The sequence below is a fragment of the Microcaecilia unicolor genome, chromosome 1, assembly GCF_901765095.1.
Source record: "Microcaecilia unicolor chromosome 1, aMicUni1.1, whole genome shotgun sequence".
In the NCBI taxonomy this organism is placed as follows: domain Eukaryota; kingdom Metazoa; phylum Chordata; class Amphibia; order Gymnophiona; family Siphonopidae; genus Microcaecilia; species Microcaecilia unicolor.
Window position 1 is genome coordinate 97,813,094 of NC_044031.1, and position 20,277 is coordinate 97,833,370.

At 41.8% G+C, this 20,277-nt stretch overlaps 1 protein-coding gene across 1 annotated transcript in view; it reads left to right on the forward strand.

Moving 5' to 3' along the window:
- The window catches only part of KIF5B (kinesin family member 5B), a 252,723-nt gene extending 234,749 nt beyond the window's left edge, over positions 1–17,974 (forward strand). The window contains 3 exon segments of the mRNA XM_030199142.1: positions 3,290–3,506; positions 9,621–9,777; positions 16,763–17,974. Of these exon segments, the coding sequence (XP_030055002.1) occupies positions 3,290–3,506; positions 9,621–9,757 (354 nt within the window). The 3' untranslated portion in view covers positions 9,758–9,777; positions 16,763–17,974.
- The last annotated feature ends 2,303 nt before the right edge of the window (positions 17,975–20,277 follow it).

Here is a 20,277-nt window from a genome sequence, read left to right on the forward strand (position 1 = left end):
CAGGGGTGTGGTTAAATCATGTATAAAAATCAAGCAGTCAAGAATAAAATGCAAACAACTTTCAGCTAGAGCAATCTCATAGTGGCAGCTGCCCACTTTTACAACCAGGGTCGTCATCTATTCCCATGTCTGGATGCCTGTCTCCTAGTGTGCAGTCAGAGGCCTGAACTGTCCAGAAGAAATCTATCCCAGTGGTGGCTTATCAACTTTCAAAAGTTCAGGCTACATTCAGCTAATCTCATTTCATTTCTGTAAGTAGTGTTAGACATTTTTAAATTCAAAGCCTTTCTTCCAGAGGTGAAACCCAAGCTGTTATGGCACAGATTTGTGCCATTCATTCAGCTCTCAGTGTCATGGCTAGAGCATACTAACAGATGTTGGGGCACAAGGTGGTGGCTGTCTGTGTTATACCCTTACCCATTTATGAATGACATGTCCATAGTAGTATCTCAAATTCCAATAGAATAAAAGCTCCTTAATCTTTTTTCTTCGGTATCCTCCCCCTAACTGAGCTGCACCTGATATTATAGTGCTGGTCTCACAAACCCATCTTAGCAGTTGACGTACCTTTTGTACCATGGCTGCATTAGTTATTCCTGAGTACAGACCCCTCAAACTAAGCGTGGGGAGCTCCTCTCAACAATTGTCATTAAAAGAACAGTTTGTCAACATATGAAGTGATCTGCTTTTCTTTGTGGGAGCATGTCTCATTGCACTGCCTTTGGTCGATAAATTGAGCCATAGTAGTGGTGTCATGCGCATCCGATAGATCCAATAGTGCTACTAGATACAAGTGTATTCTGTAAGACAAATCTTTAATTGGTTTGGAGCTAGGCATTTTGGCCCAGAGCTGCGTTTGGCACGTGCTACAGAACAATTTTGGAAGAATTAGGTTTCTTTTCTCTTGTAATTTAAATGTTTTCCATAGTGGTGTGGAACTATTTTAATATATTCTTAAAATTTGTATATGCAGTACTGACCCTTTAAATCTTTTGTACATTTTTGGCAGCCTCCAAAGTTTTAACTATCCATTGCATGGTTGGTAGTCTATATAGTGTGTTTTTTTAACATATAAATACAATATATTTTGCCATTACTTAGAAAATCTATCCCTTTTCAATTTTTTTTTTGCCTTCTAGTCTGGAAATAAAATGCTTTAAAATAGTGTTGTGTGTGTATTTACACATCCTATTTTGCAGCATCCAAATGAAAAATAAATTACAGAAATTCTTAGAAAATTAAGTTTTAAAAAACCCATGGAAGATCTTTGTTGGATGTGCCCTTGAAAGTTCATGCCTTAAGTAATTGGTTAGTCTATAAAGTGCTACCTACCTGTTTTGTTACACCAGACTAACCCCTTTGAAAGTTTTTGTACATCTCCTTGATCTTCTGTGGAAGTCTGAAAATGTTAAACTTGTGTAATCAATCTCTTTCAAAAACAACCAATCAAAACACCACACTCTTAATTGGCTCCCATCTGTGTTAAATTGTTCTGATTCACATTATGACAGGGGTTATGTTCAGCAGTCCCTGTTGTTTTTGTTTGCTGGATAGTAGAGTTGCACAGGGACAGAAATTTCACCCATCCTCACCTGTCCCCACTGTAATCTACCAATACCCACCTGACACAGCTAAGATCTATTAAACAACAAGGCAAATGGTTTGCAGTATCCAACCTGGAAAATTAAAAGAGCAGACCGGTCCTATAAGATAATAGACTTTATTCACTACACATTGTCCTAAGCGTTTACATACACATGCCCGATATGGCTATGTTTTACCAGAAGTGCTGCTTCAGGGGCATATGATTGCCACTTGGTGTTGGGTTCAGGCTTCACCAAAAGTAATAAAAACTCTTGCACATATGTAGTGAATAAAGTCTACTATCGTAAAGGACCGGTCTGCTTTCCTTTATTTTCCTGCTATCCGTGCCATCCCCGCCTACCCCCGCAACTAATCTCCTCCATCCTCCTTCGTGAATAATTTTCTTACATGGTTAACAGTTCTCTTAATAGGTAAAATTGACCAAGAAGAATTCATATTCCTTATCATACCACCAGACCAATTGATGGAGACTGAGAACCGGATGCACTAACTCCACGGAAAGAGCCCTTCCCTTACCGATCCCTTAGCAAATCGGTAAAAAACGGGCATGCATGAAGGAAATTGTATGCAAATGAACTGCTTGCTGTTATCTCATTTGCATGCGATTTCCTTCCTAAGGAGGGGAAGCCAGTTGGCTAGCTGAGCATGCGCAAAGCAGCCAAGGGTTATGCTGGCTGCTCTGCGCATGCCAAAGATGGCTTCATACACATCCTTCACTCAAAAAAAAAAAGGATGTCCCTGATGAGCACTTTGGATGTTTTTTCCTTTAGATTTTGTGATGGGCGTCCGTCTCTTGGAAGTGTTTTTCTTACATGCCCAAAATGACCAAGCCGGAGAAAATCGGGATGTGCGAGGACGTCCAAATCAAAACTGTTTGGACGTTCCTTTCGATTATGCCCCTCCAGGTCTCTCTCAGCCAATCAAGGGATATCCAAATAGTTTTGATTTGGGCGTCCTCGCACGTCCAGGTCCCCGATTCTCGGTGGTGGTCATTTCAGGCACATAAGAAAAACACGTCCAAGAGAAGGATTCCCATCACAAAATCTGAAGGGAAAAACATCCAAGTGCTCGTCAGGGACGTCCTTTTTTTTTTTTTTTTGAGTGAATGACGTCGAAGTGTTAAGCACTTGAAAGGATGTCCCTGATGAGCACTTGGATGTTTTTTATTTTCCTTCCAAGTTTTGCGATGGGTGTCCTCTGCGTGGGTCCCATGCAGCCCCAACGAGAGTTGCAGACCTCCCGTTGGAAAACGGCTGTGCATCTGCCTTGCATGCGCATTATAATACTAATTAGCTCATTATAATAACCTGTTGATCATTTGCATTCCATTTTCGTTAACTGCTACCGTGACAGGAAAATGACTCGGAGAGCCCTTTTTGTGCATGTCTTGTTTTACTACTTGCTCACTAGACTGGCTAGAACTGGTTTAAAAACCACATTGCTGGCTCTTTAAGTTTAGTGCATCTGGCCCTGAGAATTATGAGACTAGTGACATCACTGTATAAATATCCTATGCAGCCTGTCACTGGCCATTATTTCCCAGTTTGTAGCAAATGGTAGGTAGAGGTGTTCTGTCAGCAGCGGACTGATTGGTAGGCCAGGTACAGATGCTTATTTTATTTTTTAACAATCTAAATTGTATTTCCTTTTTTTCTTATTTCAAATTGATATTTTTGCTTCTTAGTTGGTACGTGATAATGCAGATCTTCGATGTGAGCTTCCAAAGTTGGAGAAAAGACTTAGGGCTACGGCTGAGAGAGTTAAAGCTTTGGAGTCTGCACTGAAAGAAGCCAAAGAAAATGCATCTCGTGATCGCAAGCGATATCAACAAGAAGTTGACCGCATTAAGGAAGCTGTGAGGTCCAAAAATATGGCTAGAAGAGGACATTCTGCACAGATTGGTTAGTAGGAAGTATACAGTGCTTTTCAGAACTGCCATTGCAAATCAGATTAGAACAAGCTGAAATTTTTTTCTACACAAACTGCCTTCTCTTTAACCCACTGTATGGGAGAGGAGAAACCAGTGCTAAGTAAGAGTCTTACATGTAATATTTTTTTCTGCCAAAACTCTATTACAAATGCTAATCTAACCAGCTGGTGGTAGTATTGCAGTCCTGCATTCTGCAGACATTGGCTGTCAGAACTTAAGAAAGTTAACGCCTCGTTCTAAAGCAGTGAGATCACCTAGTAGCTTTATTCAGGGATATTGTATTCAAATTGGTTAATATTGTGCATACTATTAATTAATTAATGTAACCCCTTGCTAGCTGGAAAAGGCATATTCAGTTGATGGTGGTCTTTGAAAGAAGTAGAATTGACTGGAGAATTCACTGATTCAGTTGGGAAAAAACTGAGAGGTGACGGGAATGAGTCTAACAGGAGAATATAATTGTGATCTGAGTCTACCGTTTGCAGTTTGACAGACAGCCCAGATAATGGACCTTGGAGATTGTCAAGATCTCAGAACTGATCACTGAAACAAGTTTATAATGTAAAGTCCAATTTGTTTTTCCTGTAGTTTTTGTTGTTGTTTTTTTTAACACATTCATTGTTAATTCTTTTTAGTTGTTAGCTCTGTGACAGAGGCTGATTAGCGGCCTGGGTAAGTGAGACACTACAAGATCTCAGTACTTTTGAGAAAATACCCTGTGAATATTTTTGTTTACGAGAATTATGTGACCTTAGGCTTTGGTGAGGTCTCAGTGTTCCCGGAAATCTTCAGAGAATACTTTTGGGCTAGAAATTTCACCAGGGCAGGTGGGAATCTGTTGAGTGAAATGGGAGGAGGGGGAGTTGTCAGTACAAGTATTTGTGCAGCTGTAACCGGGGATGATCAAAAGCAAACGCCGGCGCTAGAGGCTGTTAGCGCCATACTAGCACCGGCGTTTGCTACCGCCCAATGATCAGAGTCCCCGAGCACTTGAAACAACGCGCTCGAGAGCTCTTAATGCAACTAGCATGCAAATGCATGCAAAACAGGGCTAAACATATATTCATCCCCGATGATCAGCGACCAGTGCGCCAAAGATTGGATCGCTGGCTGCGGCAAACCCTGCGCCAGCTCCGAGCTAGCTGTCCAGCATGCCTTTGCAGGTTCAGGGAGGGCTGGAGATCCGGTGGGTCTCCAGCCCCCCTAACTCCCCTCAACATTTCCCAAACAGTCCATGGTGGCCCAGTGGGCAACCAACCCCCCCCCCCTAGCAACAGGGGGGCTGGAGGTCTGGTGGACCTCCGGTCCCCTTGACAATCCCCCCCCCCCCCCCCCCAGGTTCAGGGAGGTCTGGAGATCCGGTGGGTCTCCAGCCCCCCCTAACCGTCCCTGGTGGTCCAGTGATCAATCCGCCTACCCCCCCACCCCCCTACCTTGTGGGTTGGAGGAGGGAGGTAGCCTGCCTCCCTCCTCTTCCTTCGATGCTGCAAAATGGCGGCGCCCAGCCCTACCCAGTGTATCCTGGGATGTGCTGGGCGGGGCTACACACCCAGGGATGTGGGGTTGGTCGCCCACACCCCCGGGTGTCGCCCACTGGGCCACCAGGGACTGTTTTGGAAATGTTGAAGGGAGTTAGGGGGGCTGGAGACCTACTGGATCTCTAGCCTTCCCGGAACCCTGGGGGGCAGGAGTCAGTCCAAAAATTTGGATCCATATTTCTTTTCCAGTAGGCTTTCACGGCACCCAGGGGTCTGAAGGGGTAGCATGTTCAGGGAGTACAGCAGGCTAGGGATGGCAGAGTGTTTCTGTCCCCTCTGTTGGCTGTATGGGGGGCCCCAGTGAGGATCAGCAGGCCCCTCCTAGGAGTGGGCCCTGATTACCCGAGACTAGTTGGTCTTGGAGGTCCTTGGGTCGTTCACTAAGGCTGCGTTCTAGAATTTGCAAAACTGGTTTCTGATGCCTTTATGGCATGCCCTTACAACCTCCCTCTCAAGCATTGAGCAGTCAGAGGGACCCTGCAACATTTATTGAACTTGGGAGCTATGGAGCCTGTTCTGCTTCTGGAGCAAGGGCAGGTGGGCTGTATTATATACTTTGTGGTCCCAAAGAAGGGAGGCTCCTTTGGGCCTTTTCTGGATCTGTAGGGAGTCAGTATCTGTCTCTCCCACGCTTTCTGATAGAGACACCGCAATATGTCATTGCCTCTGTTCATCCCAGAGAGTTCCTAACTTCTCTGGATCTCACAGAAACATGTGTTCTTATTTCAGTTAGGGATGCCCACAAATGTTTCCTTCGTTTTTGTGTGTTGAGCAAGCTCTTCCAGTTCAGGGCTCTTCTGTTCGGGTTTGCCACCGTGCCCTCGACCATTCTCCAAGGGGGTGGTGGGGGTTGCTGCCTTCCCCAGGATAAGAATTTGGGTCTACCCATTTTTGGACAACTGGTTGATGCAGGCCAACTCGAAGCAAGATTCCAGAATGGTTACTTCTAGGGTGGTTCAGCTTTTGAAGCAGCTGGGCTGGGTGGTAAACTTTCTGAAAAGCCACCTGGTTCTGTCACAGGAACTGTAGTACCTTGGTGTCTGTCTGACACCAGGCAGAGCATGGTCTTTTTTTATCTACGAGTGGATGCTCAAGCTGCTGGCTGAGAATCGGGCCCAAGAGCTTCAGATTACTTCCGGCTCCTAGGATCAATGGCTATGACCTTAAGAGATCACTCCAGAGAGATTTATTGGCCCAGTGGAGTCCCTAGCCCAAGACTTCGAGGTCTGCCTTCCACTCTCACTGTGCCTCAGGAAGCAGCTGGCATGGTGGGATGCTGCATCACACCCTGGATAGTGGTCATAATTGATGTAAACCCCAGGGGCCGGTGGACCCATTCCCCGGCCTGATCCGTACAGGGCAAATAGTCGATGATAGAGGCACCGTGGGGCATCAATCAGTTGGAAGTGAGAGCTATGGATAGCTGAAAGCTTCTTCCATTGCTCCAGGGGAAGATGCTATGAGTGATGTCTGACATTGTGACTGTGGCAGCTTACATTGGCAAGGAAGGAGGAACAAGAAGTGTGCAGTTGCTCAAGAGATCCATCGGCTTTACAGTTGGGTGGAGCTTCAACTTTATCACAGTCTTGGTGGTTCACATTGCGGGAGTGGACAGTTTTCAGGCAGACTATCTCAGCCGCAGGTCGTTGGACCCAGAAGAGTGGGAGTTGAGTGCCTCACCCTTCCAAGTTCTGGTGAACCATTGGGGCTCCTGAGGTTTGATTTGATGGCCACTCTAGAGAATTCTAAGTGCCTATTCTTCTTTGATCACAGACATGGAGTGGGCTCTGTGGGGGTAGATGCACTTGTTTCTGGCAAGAGCCTCTGTATACTTTTTTCTCCTTTGTCCCCTGTTTAGCTGTGTAGTTTGGAAGATTGTCTGACCCATTTTTGGTCATTCTGGTGGCTCTGGATTTGCCTCTCAATCTTTGGTACATGGACCTGAGTCATCTGTTGTTGGGTCATCCACTGTTGCTGTCAAGAGGGCAGGGTGCGGACACGATGGAAGATCTGGATCCCTTCTGGATTACACCTGGCCCTTGAGAGGTGCAAGGGCTATCTGATGGCAGTTGTAGCAACATTATTGAAGATGCACAAATATTCTACCTCTTGCATATGTCCTGATGTTGACTGCCTTTGAGGCTTGGCTTTCTCAGAGGTCTTTTTACCCCTGGTAGGCAGACTTGTTTTTCATCTTGTCCTTCCTCCAAGGAAGGCTCAATTAGGGGTTGGCCTTCAACTCTCTGAAGGTTCAAATGGCAGCCTTGTCCTATTTTAGGGGTCAGGTTGGTGGAATTTCCCTAGCGACACAGCCAGGTTTGGTCTATTTTTTTCTGGAGGTGGGGGAGGAAAGCATCTGTTTTTGAAGGTGGTGTTTCTGATGTTGTTTGTTCTGCATGGCAGATTTCCAAACTGTGGACCCTTTTCACATAGAGACACACATTTATCCTTCACTAATTGTCACCGTTCATACAGTTCCATCCTTCATACTTACTAAAAGTGGTCTTTTCCTTTCATGTAAATTGGATGGTTTTGCTGCCAGCGCTTTCAAAGGCCTCCAATTCTGCTTGAGTGCTTAATAAACTGAATGTGTATAAAGAACCGAGGAGGTTCCTGGAAGTCACAAATGCTTTCAGGAAGTCTAATCATTGTGCTATTTCATGGACCTCATAAAGGGAGGGCAGCCTCCAAGTCTTCCCTAGCACACTGGATTAAAGTCGCTGTAGAGGCGGTTTATATAATGGCCTGTACACTGGTTCCAGTGAGTTTCAGTGCTCAGGTGACCTGGACAGAGACCTAGGCTGTATCTCCATAAGGTATGTGCAAAATGGTGACCTGGTTGTCTCTCCATTCCTTTGTAAGAAATTTCAGGATTGATGTTTGGACCAAGGGTAGCTGTTCCTTGTTAGGCTGTACTGGAGAAGACCTTGTCTTTTTCCTGCCCTGAGGGATAAAACTCTGATACATACCACTGGTCTAGACTGGCTAGCAGGATAAAAAATAAGGTGAAATTCGGTCTTTCATGTTAATTTCCTTTCCTTGATTCCTGCTAGACCTGTCCAGTTTCCCTTCCAGGAAGACAGCAGGGTCAGGGATCTGTGCTGCAGCTAGCATGTAGATCCGCTCTGTTCATTTCTGTGTCTCGGCTATTGGATTGTTTGTTATGATTGCTTCCCTGCAGAGGCTCTTCTTTGAATGGTTTTCCTGGTGGTCATATTTTTTGCATTGGTGTGGGCATACTAACATGTTCCAGTCCGCACACTACTTATACAAGTGATGTCACTGGAAAATGTCTTCTCTGCCTCCATCTGCTGGTAGGGGACATAATCCACTGATTTGGATTGGCCTAGCAGAAATCATGGAAATGAAAATTAACAGGTAAGACTAAACTTCGCCACTGGTAACATTATTTTACTGGAATAAAACTATAGAAATGTCATAGATATATTAAAATGTGCATCATAAGAACATAAGAAGCATCATACTGGGACAGATCAAAGGTCAATCAAACCCAAGTATCTTGTTTCCATCAGTGGCAATCCAGGTTACAAGTACCTGGCAAGATTCCAAAACAGTAAAGCAGATTTTATACTGCTCATCCCAGAAATAAGCAGAGGATTTTCCCAAGTCCATCTTAATAATGGTTTATGGACGTTTAGGAACTTGTCCAAACCTTTTTTAAACCCCACTAAGCTAACTGCTTTACCACATTTTATGGCAACGAATTACAGCGTTTAAACCCCATTAAGCTAACTGTTTTACCATATTTTAATTACTCATTGAGTGAAGAAATATTTTCTCCAATTTGTTTTAAATTTACTACTTAGTAGCTTCATTGCGTGCCCCTTAAAAAGAACCTTAAATAAGTGGGCCTGACAGGTCAGAGATACAGTTTCAGAGTTGCATTGGTGAAGCCATGTATTTCTGCCTAAGTTTTTAAGTCACCCTTTAGCAGTTCTCGCTGCCTCAGATGGTGTGTGTGCTGGTGGATTAAAAACAGGCCTGCCAGTGTGCATGCACTGAAGATAAATAAGTTCTCATATGCAAGTAACATAAAACTGCCTTGTTAAAAAGCATTTGTTGCCTTTCTCTGTGAGGTTATCATCACCACTTCTTTGCAGCATACTGGAAAATCTTCCATTAAAAAATATCCATTATGTAAACATACCTATTGAAAAAAGCTTATGTCCATAGATGTCACAAACAAATATATCTCAGCTCACATTTCTCAAATGTTTGTTAGTGGGCAACATAATGTGTTTGTCGAGTATGATGCAGAAGGGAGATGATGATAGTCATTATGATTTGTCTTTGCCTGGTGTATCCTAAGTTGAAAGAGCTTTTTAAAGGTATGATAGGTGCCTTAAACATTGTTCTTATCAATATGTTATCTTCTGCATTATTCTTCATAAAAATGTTGTATTAATGTTAAGCAAAGAATACCATTTTAAAGTTGTGTTTTGAATTGCGTCTCAGAAAATTGAGTTATACTGTATGCTAAAGGTTTGCATGTTGATGATTTTCATCATGTAATTTGTTTTATATAGCTAAGCCTATCCGTCCTGGCCAGCACCCAGCAGCTTCACCAACACATCCAAATACAATTCGTGGAGGAGGTGCTGTTTCTCAGAACAGTCAACAAGTCTCATTACGTGGAGGTGGAGCCCGGCAAGATAAAGTGTAACCTCTTTCAAAAACTACAATGTAGGTTTTGTGGTTTGTTTTTTTTCCTCATCTGTGTGTTGTTTTGTTTGAGGTTTTTTTTTTTTTTTTTTTTTTTGTGCAGATTGATGCCACAGTAGTTTTCTGTTCTGTTTTTCTTGTAAATTATTTATTTTGTCTTATGTATTTTCTGTAATCATGGTTCTGGTATTAACTCTAGAAGAACTTCCCAGTTACAACAGGAGTATGTTAAATTCCCAAGTATAAATTTGATTTTTTTGTCTTATTATTTGGAGGATTAGTGCTAGAGAAACTGTCATCAAACTTTCTCTATTTAAGATAAGTACTGTAAGAGCGGCATCTTATGCTAAATGTATAAAAGGTCAAAATCCATTAACATAACAATAGAACACTACACAGATGGATGTAAGGGATCATGTGTAGAAATAGTGGAAACATACATATGCACAGCAATCTTTCCTAAATTCATACACCATTGAATTATGAAATAGCTTAATTATTAGAATATACAAACAGCTGAAAATTGTTTTGTAAACACCAGTTTTTACAATGGGAATTTTTTTTGTATAATAATCTTTCTCAATGCAGGATATGCATTCTTCACAGATGATTGCTTGCAGATGGAGTCTGAGCCGAAGAATTGGCTCCACAACTTCTAGAACTTTGTCATGTTCTATTGAGCATTCATAGGATAGGAACTCTTCAGTGCATCTTTTTCAATGGTTGTGTTTTTCACTGTGGTACTAGGGTTCTGTTGCAACTATGTTGTGGGAAATTATTTTTCATTAGCCTTTCTGTTAAGAAGCTATTTTTCCTCATAGGCTTTTCACCGATGTTCTACGTTTTCTTGTTTTTGCAACTTTCTGCATCGGTATGAGTGCATTGAGAAATATCAGACAGTCATATTTTCCTGAAAATTGAGTCACCTGATTGTTCTATGGCTGTATTTTTCTGATGTCCCCGAAGGAGGTGGTCAGCAACTTCAAGAGGTTCATCTTGTGCAGTCACATAATGTCTGTTACAAACCACTACAATTTATGTATGCTTTGACTAGGTGCCAATATTTTTGGTTATAGCACATGCCGTAAGATGCCTCTCAGAGTTCTTTGAAACGGATAAGAACATATGAGTACACTTTTGTTCAAAGAAATCTAATCCAGTTGTATTGGAATCAGCAACTTCAAAGGACCCTGGAGTTGCTTCAGAAAGTAGCAATGTATCATCATCAAAGAAGCATCGTTTCTCTCCTAAGCTGAGCACAGGAAAAAAACAGAGAATAAGGCATTCTTTAACTCCTCCCGCCCAATGAAAACAATGGAGACGGAACATCAAGGCAGAGCACTGAGCAAAAGAAAAGAAGCATCGTCATTGCTTCATATTGAAGTGCAATGCCGAGAGCAAGTGCAACACCGAGAGCGGGGAGATACTCATGGTAGCCATATATTCACACAAATATCTTGGCAGAGAGTGCTGCTCACCCTCAGAAGAACCTGGAGCATCAAATCCATCTCCCGGAACCCATAACACCGCTGCCACTATTTCTCAAGTTACCTAAGAGGATGTCACCTCTTGCTTTCCATACAACGTTAGCATCAGTAATTTTTGAGGAGAAATTGAACAGAAAGATCTAGGAAGTATTGGTGCATCTCCATCAGCAGAAATGCAAACAGAGATTCAGCCAATCCTGGAGAGAATGCTAGACCTGGTGGTATTGTATTGGTGCATAAATTTGGAAACCAAGACTACTTCAACGTTTGCGTACTTATTCACAGAATATTCAGAACACCTAATCAACAAATACTGTGAAATAAATATCTTGCTCAACACTGCTCACCAAATATGGAAGAAAAAGGCCTCAAAGGTCTGTAGTGCTCAGTGACAAATATCAAAGAAGCTCTAACACTGCCACAGACTATTGTTCATCATTGGCCTGAAAAAAACTCCAATAAACTGTGTTCTTTTTTTGCTTTTTTTACTGCTTTTCTCTTATCTTTTATTATTATGTATTTTCAGTGTTTTTCATAAAATCAGCATTGCTTATAGTCCTAACATAATAAAGTTGCAATTCTTGAAGCATTTGAATAACACGGCACTTATCTGCTAATTCTAATTCCTAATGCAGTCCTGTTTCGCCGACATGCTTTATCAAGGGAATGCCTTTAAATGTGCCTTCGTTAGCTATTAAAAAACAAAACGGGTATCCAAGATGGCTGCTTGAACCTGGAGTGGGTGAAGTCGCTGCCTTTCCTTTTTCCAATTCCGCAATGCCAAAGCGTAGGGGAAAGTCGACCCCCGCGTCAGCCTCTGGTTGGCCTTCTACCCCTACGGATGGACCGATGGACCTTTTTGTGCAGAGTTCTGAAGCACTGAATAGGTCGGGAGGCGGCACGCTTGCAACGCCCAGAGTGAGTGGAGACCCTGGAGCGACACCAGTGCTAGAGGTCACGCTAAGCCCCAACCATAGAGCACCTCCCCCGCAGTCCCAGAGCGCCAGCTCCCCGTTGGTGGCATCAACTTCTCTCCAACCAGAGTGTGTAGCTGAGAAGGGACGAGAGGCGCAAGAACAACTTTTGGAGGATCTGGGGGGCTCAAATGGTTTGAGCCCTCGTGGAGCTGTGAAAGGGTCATCTATTGTTGCAGGAGATTTCCTGGCTACAGGAAGTGAGTTGAGCGCTCTTTCTTCATTAATCCAGAAGGTACAGACAGGGCTGGTCTTAGCAAGTGCAGGGCCCTGTGCAGACCAATTTGGTGGGGCCCCATCCTAGACCTGCCCCCACTCCAGCTCCACCCCATTTATTATTCAATTTTTAGAAAATTTTTAATTTATGAAATTTCAAATAAAGACAAATGAAGCTAAACTTGTACAGAAAAACTGATTGAAATAATAAGCACAATGCTATCATGGAACCGCCCCCCCCCCCTCCCCATAAATTATTCAGCTCAAGTCCACTACAATTAGTAGTTTCAATTCTCATAACCCCGGGGGGTCAGAGGTGCGGACACACAATCTCTCCACTGCAAAACACTATACACAAACTTGTGCAAAAACACATTCATAGCCTTACCAAACCATAACAGCACTAATTCCAAGGACAGGACGAGCTACAACCTTATGCGTGGAAAGGCAGAACTGTAATTACACCGGGCTCTAAAACACCAATACACCACCTCGTGAAACAAAACAAAAAGTGCTGCAAATACTACACACTAGCAGGATACTGCACCTTGATCACACATGAAAAACACATGACACAACAGATATGAAGGCAAAATAGTGAACTGGAAAGTTACCTCAAGAAGTCAGACTCAGCATGCAGCAATACTAGAAAAATTGAAACTTACATGCAAAATATCACAGATGCGCACATTTCCAAAAGCTGACATATTCCAATTAATAAATTCTGAATAAAATACTTTTTTCTACCTTTGTTGTCTGATCATTTAGTTTTTCTATTCGCTTTGTTCCCAGTGTCTTCTGTTTTATGCAGTGTCTTCTTTCCATTTGATATTTTTTCTCCATGTCCACCATCCTCCTGAGTCCTTATGTGTCCTGTCTACCATCTGTAGCCTTGTCCCTATCCTTTCTCCAGTTTCAGCATCTGCCTTCAAGGTGTTCCGATCCAGCCCTTAAATTCAGCAATTTTCCCTCCATCCATATCCTGCATTTCTCCTCACTCCCCTCCATCCATGTGCATCTACTTTCCTCCCCTCCCCTACATCCATGTCCAGCATTTCTCCTCTCTCCCTTCCCCTCCATCCATGTGCATCTTCTTCATCTTTCCTTCCCTCCATTCCTGCCCAACATTTCTCCTCTCTCCCCTCCATGTCCAGCAATTTCTCCTCTCTCCCTGGGCCCTGCCCTCCCACCCATGTCCATCGATGCTCCTCTCTCAGCCTTTAGTTGTTCGCTTCATGAGAGGTTTGCTTTTATCAAAGCCCCCTGTCAAACCTCCACCAGTGTCATGGGATCTCAACGTCATTCTCACCCAGCTGATGAAAGCTCCTTTTGAGCCACTGAATTCCTGCCATCTGAAGTACTTGACCTGGAAGGTCATTTTCTTGGTAGCAGTTACTTCAGCTCATAGAGTCAATGAGCTTCAGGCCTTGGTAGTGACGCACCTTATATCACGTTTCATCACAACAGAGTAGTCCTCCGCTCGCACCCTAAGTTCCTACCAAAGGTGGTGTCGGAAACAACATTCTTTCCCCATCCTCATACCCGCCCTGGCGAGAGCAGTGTGCACACCTTGGACTGCAAGAGAGCGTTGGCCTTTTACGTGGAGCGGACGAAGCCCTTCAATCTCCAATTGGCTAGCAGATTGCATATCTTTCACTTATGCCCAAGCTGGGCTGACTCTGAAGGGCCATGTCATGGCTTATAACGTTAGAGCCGTGGCTGCGTCAGTTGCTCACTTAAAGTCAGCCTCCATTGAGGAGATTTGCAAGCCTGCAACGTGGTCATCAGTCCACACATTCACATCTCACTACTGCCTCCAGCACGATACCCGACACGACAGTCGGTTTGGGCAGTCGGTGCTGCAGAATCTGTTCGGGGTTTAGAATCCAACTCCACCCCCCTAGACCCATTTTTGTTCTGTTCAAGGCTGCACTCTCAGTTAGTGTTTATGTTTTCAGGTCAATCTACTTTATGTCCTCGCCGTTGCGAGGCCCAATTGATCAATGTTCAATGTTTTTTTAGTGAGCCTGGGTGCTAGGGATACCCCACATGTGAGAACAAGCAGCCTGCTTGTCCTCGGAGAAAGCAAAGATACATACCTGTAACAGGTATTCTCCGAGGACAGCAGTCTGATTGTTCTCACAAACCCGCCCACCTCCTCTTTGGAGTTGTTGTTTGTTGTTTATTTGCTTTCTGATTAAACTAAGCGGGAATGCTCACGTGACGGGCGGAAAGACAGTTGCACCAAAAGACTCTGGAAAGTTTTTTTATTGTATTTTGCTTGTAAAATTGCCGTCCGATTCCCGGGCCGATGCGGACGTCGACCCACATGTGAGAACAATCAGCCTGCTGTCCTCGGAGAATACCTGCTACAGGTATGTATCTTCGCTTTTCTGAAGTTGCAAAGTTAAATGAGCATGTGTTGGCTATTGTACAACATTTATGTGTATGTGCCGGCTTTGAACCCATCGCTGTTTTCTACATTTATTTTGCTAAAATAGATGTTTATGCTGCACACACCCAGTGCATAAACATCCATTCTTCCTGTATTTTAAAAGTCTCTATGTTGACAGATTGTGTTCTGAATTACTTCTGAAACTTGACCCGTACGTCTCAAATCTGACTTCTACGGCCTGTCTAAAAATGGGGCTGTAAACATACTAGTCTTTTCTGCTGCCTTTTTTAAAAAAACTGGGCATAAGTCTTTATTATTGTTACACAACAGGGGTGGGCCAAAGCAATCTGCTGCCCGAGACAGAGATTAGATGCTGGTACCCCCACCCGATCTGGCACCTCCCCCCTTCCCTCCTCAACCCTCTTCCCCCGTGTTTATCTTATTTTATTCTTTTTCAAAAGGTGGCAGTGATTCACATAGGTTGCACTGCCACTGGCACCAGCCTCTTTGCTCTAATGCAGCCCGCCTCTGAGGAAACAGGAAGTTACATCAAGAGGTGGGCTGGAGTAGGGAGAAGAGGCTGGTGCCAGTGGCAGGGCAGCCTATGGGAACCACTACCACTGCTGCTTTTTGGAAAACAAAAAATAAGGTAAAGGAGGGAAGGGGAAATTGCTGCCTGAGTCTCCTGCCTTAATTGGCATAATGGTAGGGCTGCCACTGTTACACAAAAAGAAAAAGTTGTAATTGTTGCATGGTATAATTTTCTTTTAATTATTTGACCTGCGTAGTATAAAATAAGAGTAGTACTATATTTCAACTGAATTCTTGGAGTTACCATCGATCGACACCTAACACTTGAGAGCCACGCGAAAAACACAACCAAGAAGATGTTCCACTCAATGTGGAAATTAAAAAGAGTAAGACCCTTCTTCCCAAGGACTGTTTTCCGCAACCTGGTACAATCAATGGTGCTCAGTCATCTACATAAGTACATAAGTAATGCCACACTGGGAAAAGACCAAGGGTCCATCGAGCCCAGCATCCTGTCCACGACAGCGGCCAATCCAGACCAAGGGCGCCTGGCAAGCTTCCCAAACGTACAAACATTCTATACATGTTATTCCTGGAATTGTGGATTTTTCCCAAGTCTACTGCAATGCACTTTACGCCAGCTGTAAAGAGCAAATAATCAAAAAACTTCAGACAGCCCAGAACACTGCAGCTAGACTCATATTCGGCAAAACAAAATACAAAAGTGCTAAACCCCTATGAGAAAAGCTACACTGGCTCCCACTTAAAGAATGCATCACGTTCAAAATATGCTCCCTAGTTCACAAAATCATTCACGGAGAGGCACCAGCCTACATGTCAGACCTGATAGACCTACCACCCAGGAATGCTAAAAGAACATCCTGCACATTCCTTAATCTACACTTTCCCAACTGCAAAGGTCTAAAGTACAAACTAATGCATGCGTCAAACTTTACCTTCTTGAGCACACAATTATAGAGCGCATTGCCGCGCAACTTAAGGATGATTCATGATCTAACCAACTTCCGCAAACTACTGAAGACCTATCTCTTTAATAAGGTGTACCACATAGATCAACAAATGTGAACTTACATCACTCCTCCACATACATTCAGAACTGTCTTATAATATCTGCTTGTTATATTACTGTCATGTTTTTTTTCTCATTATCATGTTACCCAAGATTCTTCTGTAACACTAAATGTCTATTTTATAACATATTTCCACCATTCATGATGTATTGTAAGCCACATTGTGCCTGCAAAGAGGTGGGAAAATGTGGGATACAAATGCAATAAATAAAATAAATTGCTAAACAGTGTTTACTAAATGCAGTTTAGGTTTATTAAATGCAGTTATTTTTTTTCTGTTTTTGTTTACATTGAACTCTTTTTCTTTTGCAGTTGCTGAAAGCTCAATATGGTATGAAGAGGACAGGCGAGATACAGCCATTCCATGGAAGTTAGCAAGCCCCCTGGGGATTGGAGAGATCTCTTTTGAAAATGTATAAACTATACTTGGCCTGTACAGCTCTCTTCTTCCCATTCCCCTTTTCAGAAATTCTGCTAATTCCCAACAAAACTAGAGTGCAATTTTGACATCTTAAAAAAAAAAAAAGACATGTAATTTAAAGCGTAGGTCTGGCCTTTTCATGGTTTGTCATTCATATCTTAAATTTAGTCTGCACTGTGCCAAGTTGAATGTATGTTATTGGTTAAAAGAAATCTCTTTGTTGACATTTTCTAGCTTAATTTGTGTACATTTTGTTGTCTTAGGGAACATGGAACAATGTTGACATAAATTTAATGTTTAGAGTTTTAACCATTTTAAACAGAACACTATCCCACGGTGTAAATCAAGGCAGTACTGTATATGAGGTCTTATTAAAGGATTACATTTTAAAGCAGTACCACTCTAGGTGTATACAGAAGCTAGTTGGCTTAATGATAGCTGTCATTTGACACTGAAATCTTCAAACCATGGAATAATCAAGGATTTCAGGTTGAAAATGGCTGTTTTCTAAATTACACCTGGTGCCAGGTTATTTGGAGTCAAATATTGTATATTAACAAATTAGTTCAATTTTACAATAGAACAGAGGGGTTTTCAATTGTATAGGAATATATTTGTTCCGTTCATGATTCCACATGCAGCATAGCCTGGTGGGGTGAAAATATCCTGCTTCATTCTTATGAGTCTTTCTGGTAGGACCACTATGATGCCATTCAATTTTATCATTTAATCATAAAATGCACTGTGTGACTGGCTTTTAGTTCAGTGAGCTCTTTTTTTTTTTTTAGCATTATCCATATTGTATCAGTACCAAATATATTTAAGTTAAAATATAGACTTAGTTTTGAAAATGTGGTTACATTAAATTGAATAATGGTTTTAAATACACTAATGATGTCTGAAGTGGAGTAGCGTTCAGTACAGTTTACATGGATAGAAATTGCAATTGCTGTTTTTCAGCTACTTACATGCACGCAAATCATAGAATTTTGCTGGTTAAGTATAAAACTATTTATGCCTATACCCAATGGGTTGTATATCCAGAATGAGAATTCATATTTTCTGCAGGCTACCTCCTAGAATTTTCTTGCAAAATGAAAAAATATATACCTTGCCTAGCAAATCTAGGAAATAAGGACATCTTTATTAGATTACGATGTGTCATTTCCATATTTGCTTTTAATGTGCCCCTAGAATATTGACATGAACAGCTGTTTAACATGGAACACAAATGTTTTAAAAATCTTCATCTTCCAGAGCCAGTTATTCCTTTCTGTTACGTCAATAAATTTGGAACCTTAAATGAAGAGTATCTTTTTAGAAGAATTTTATAAAATGTGAAATATTTATATGAAGATTGGAGGCAGAGTCAATCACTTTAAACTGCAGTTGGTTGTTTTCTATTTCCCTGTAAAGTACTTCTGTGGCTTCCCTTTTTATAGCACGTTTTTCTGAAGATTAAATGTACACTTTTAAATAATTTAATAGCCAAAAGTCCCTTACAAATTCTCTAGCAATATCAGGCCCTTTTTAGCACTGGAAGTAATGATTTTACTCATAGGAATAAGCAAAGATGAACACTCCAAGGGTATGATTTGTGGGTTGTTGTGTGGCAAGATGGATGAAAGTAAAATATTAGAAAAGATAGTACTCCAAAAATGGATGGAGGTTGTGATAAAGGATTTTTTGTGAACTAAGAGATCCTTTTACCAAGCTGCAGTAAAAAGGGCCCTGCCCTAGCGCAGGGGCCCTTTTTGCTGTGCGCTGCAGCCTTTTTTTTTTTTTTTTTACCGCAGTGGTTAAAAAGGCCAAGAAATTGCCTAGCCATGGGGTAAGATTCCTGCTTTAACTTGCCAGTAGCTGGATAGCGCACAGTGCTGCCTGATTACCGCCGGGTTAGCACCATGCTGGAAAATAGCTGCCTGCTTTCCATAGTGCTGCAAATGGTGCATGTTGAGGCTGGAACTACCACTAGCGCCTGTGTTTGACCAGTGGTAGTTCCAGATTAGCATGCGGTAAGCCCATGTTAGTCTTACTGCCGCTCTGTAAAAGGCCCCTAAGTTAACTTTATCAGACATATACTTTTTACATAATTTGTTTCAATGTGGTTTCTAGCTGCAGAGTTAAAACACAACAAATTTTTAAATTCTACACAAAATTGAAACTTCTTTTCCCCTGAGGCCTGTTTGGAATGAAGCAGCATGTTTTCTCTTGGGCTGCCTCTACTCATTTAGTTTCATTCCTGTAAGTAATGTACCACAGTTACTGGTGCTGAACATTGCTCTGTAATAAACAGGTAAATAAACTGTAACTAGCATGAAGCTTAGTATGTGTAGTGGTCCCTTTTTTTGTATATTACTTTGTTTTTACATAAATTTTACCAAGAGTTTCAGCTTAGAATTGTTCAAGAAACTATTAAGTGCTTGTGGGGGGAGGGGGGGGGGCTTGGCTATGAGCAATAATTTGAACAGGATGACAGTTTTGTAAATTTCAAATCATTTCTGAATTATGATGAATGCATTGCTTATTTAATTACAACAAAAAAAGTAGAGAAGACAACAGAAGGACCAGCTCTGGGAGTATATGTAAGAAGATCCCACACAGGTGATTGTCCAGGAAGAAAACCTTTATTTGCACCACATAATAAGTGTTTGCGGATATTTTTTTAAAATTATTATTAGTTCCATATTCTATTAATCCTTATTTTTCATTTTTTTATGGTTTTACTTTTGTTAGTTTTTGTTTTTCTCAGTGTTTTATTTCACATTTCTATTTTGTATTTCTGATTTTATTTTTACTCCACATTCATATGTGTCTTCCACACCAGGATTATATGCATGTACCATATCCTATACCTACAAAGTTAGATTTCATTTTTACTTGTTATGATCATTCACATAAGCAATGCATGTCACTTGCACACTGTTTATTTAATTTATCTCTGCTACCAATACTGTTTTAGCATTTAATGTTTAGCAACATTCGATACATGCTAGATTAGCCTTTTTATTTCCTTTTTACTGAAAGGTTATTGATGTACGTGAAACTTGCTGTATAGAAACATTATTTTCTTATAATATTATACCAGATGATACCTAGATTTTGTAATTTGTTTTAATGCAGAGCTATATAGTAAGTTCTACCAGTCCATTGTAATTTTGGTTTTCATTTTCCCTTTTCATATATTATTTTTTTATTTATCTTTTAAAATATTTTTGCTGTATTTGAATGGTTTTTAAATGTTATTGGTTTCTTTGTAGTGTGTGTACGACCCCTAAGGCAGGCGGGTTATCCCGCCTAAACACAGTCCTGTGTTGGGTCCATTTTGGTGCCAATAAAGGTTTTCTTCCTGGACAGTCACCTGTGTGGGATCTTCTTACATATGCTCCCAGAGCTGATACTTCAG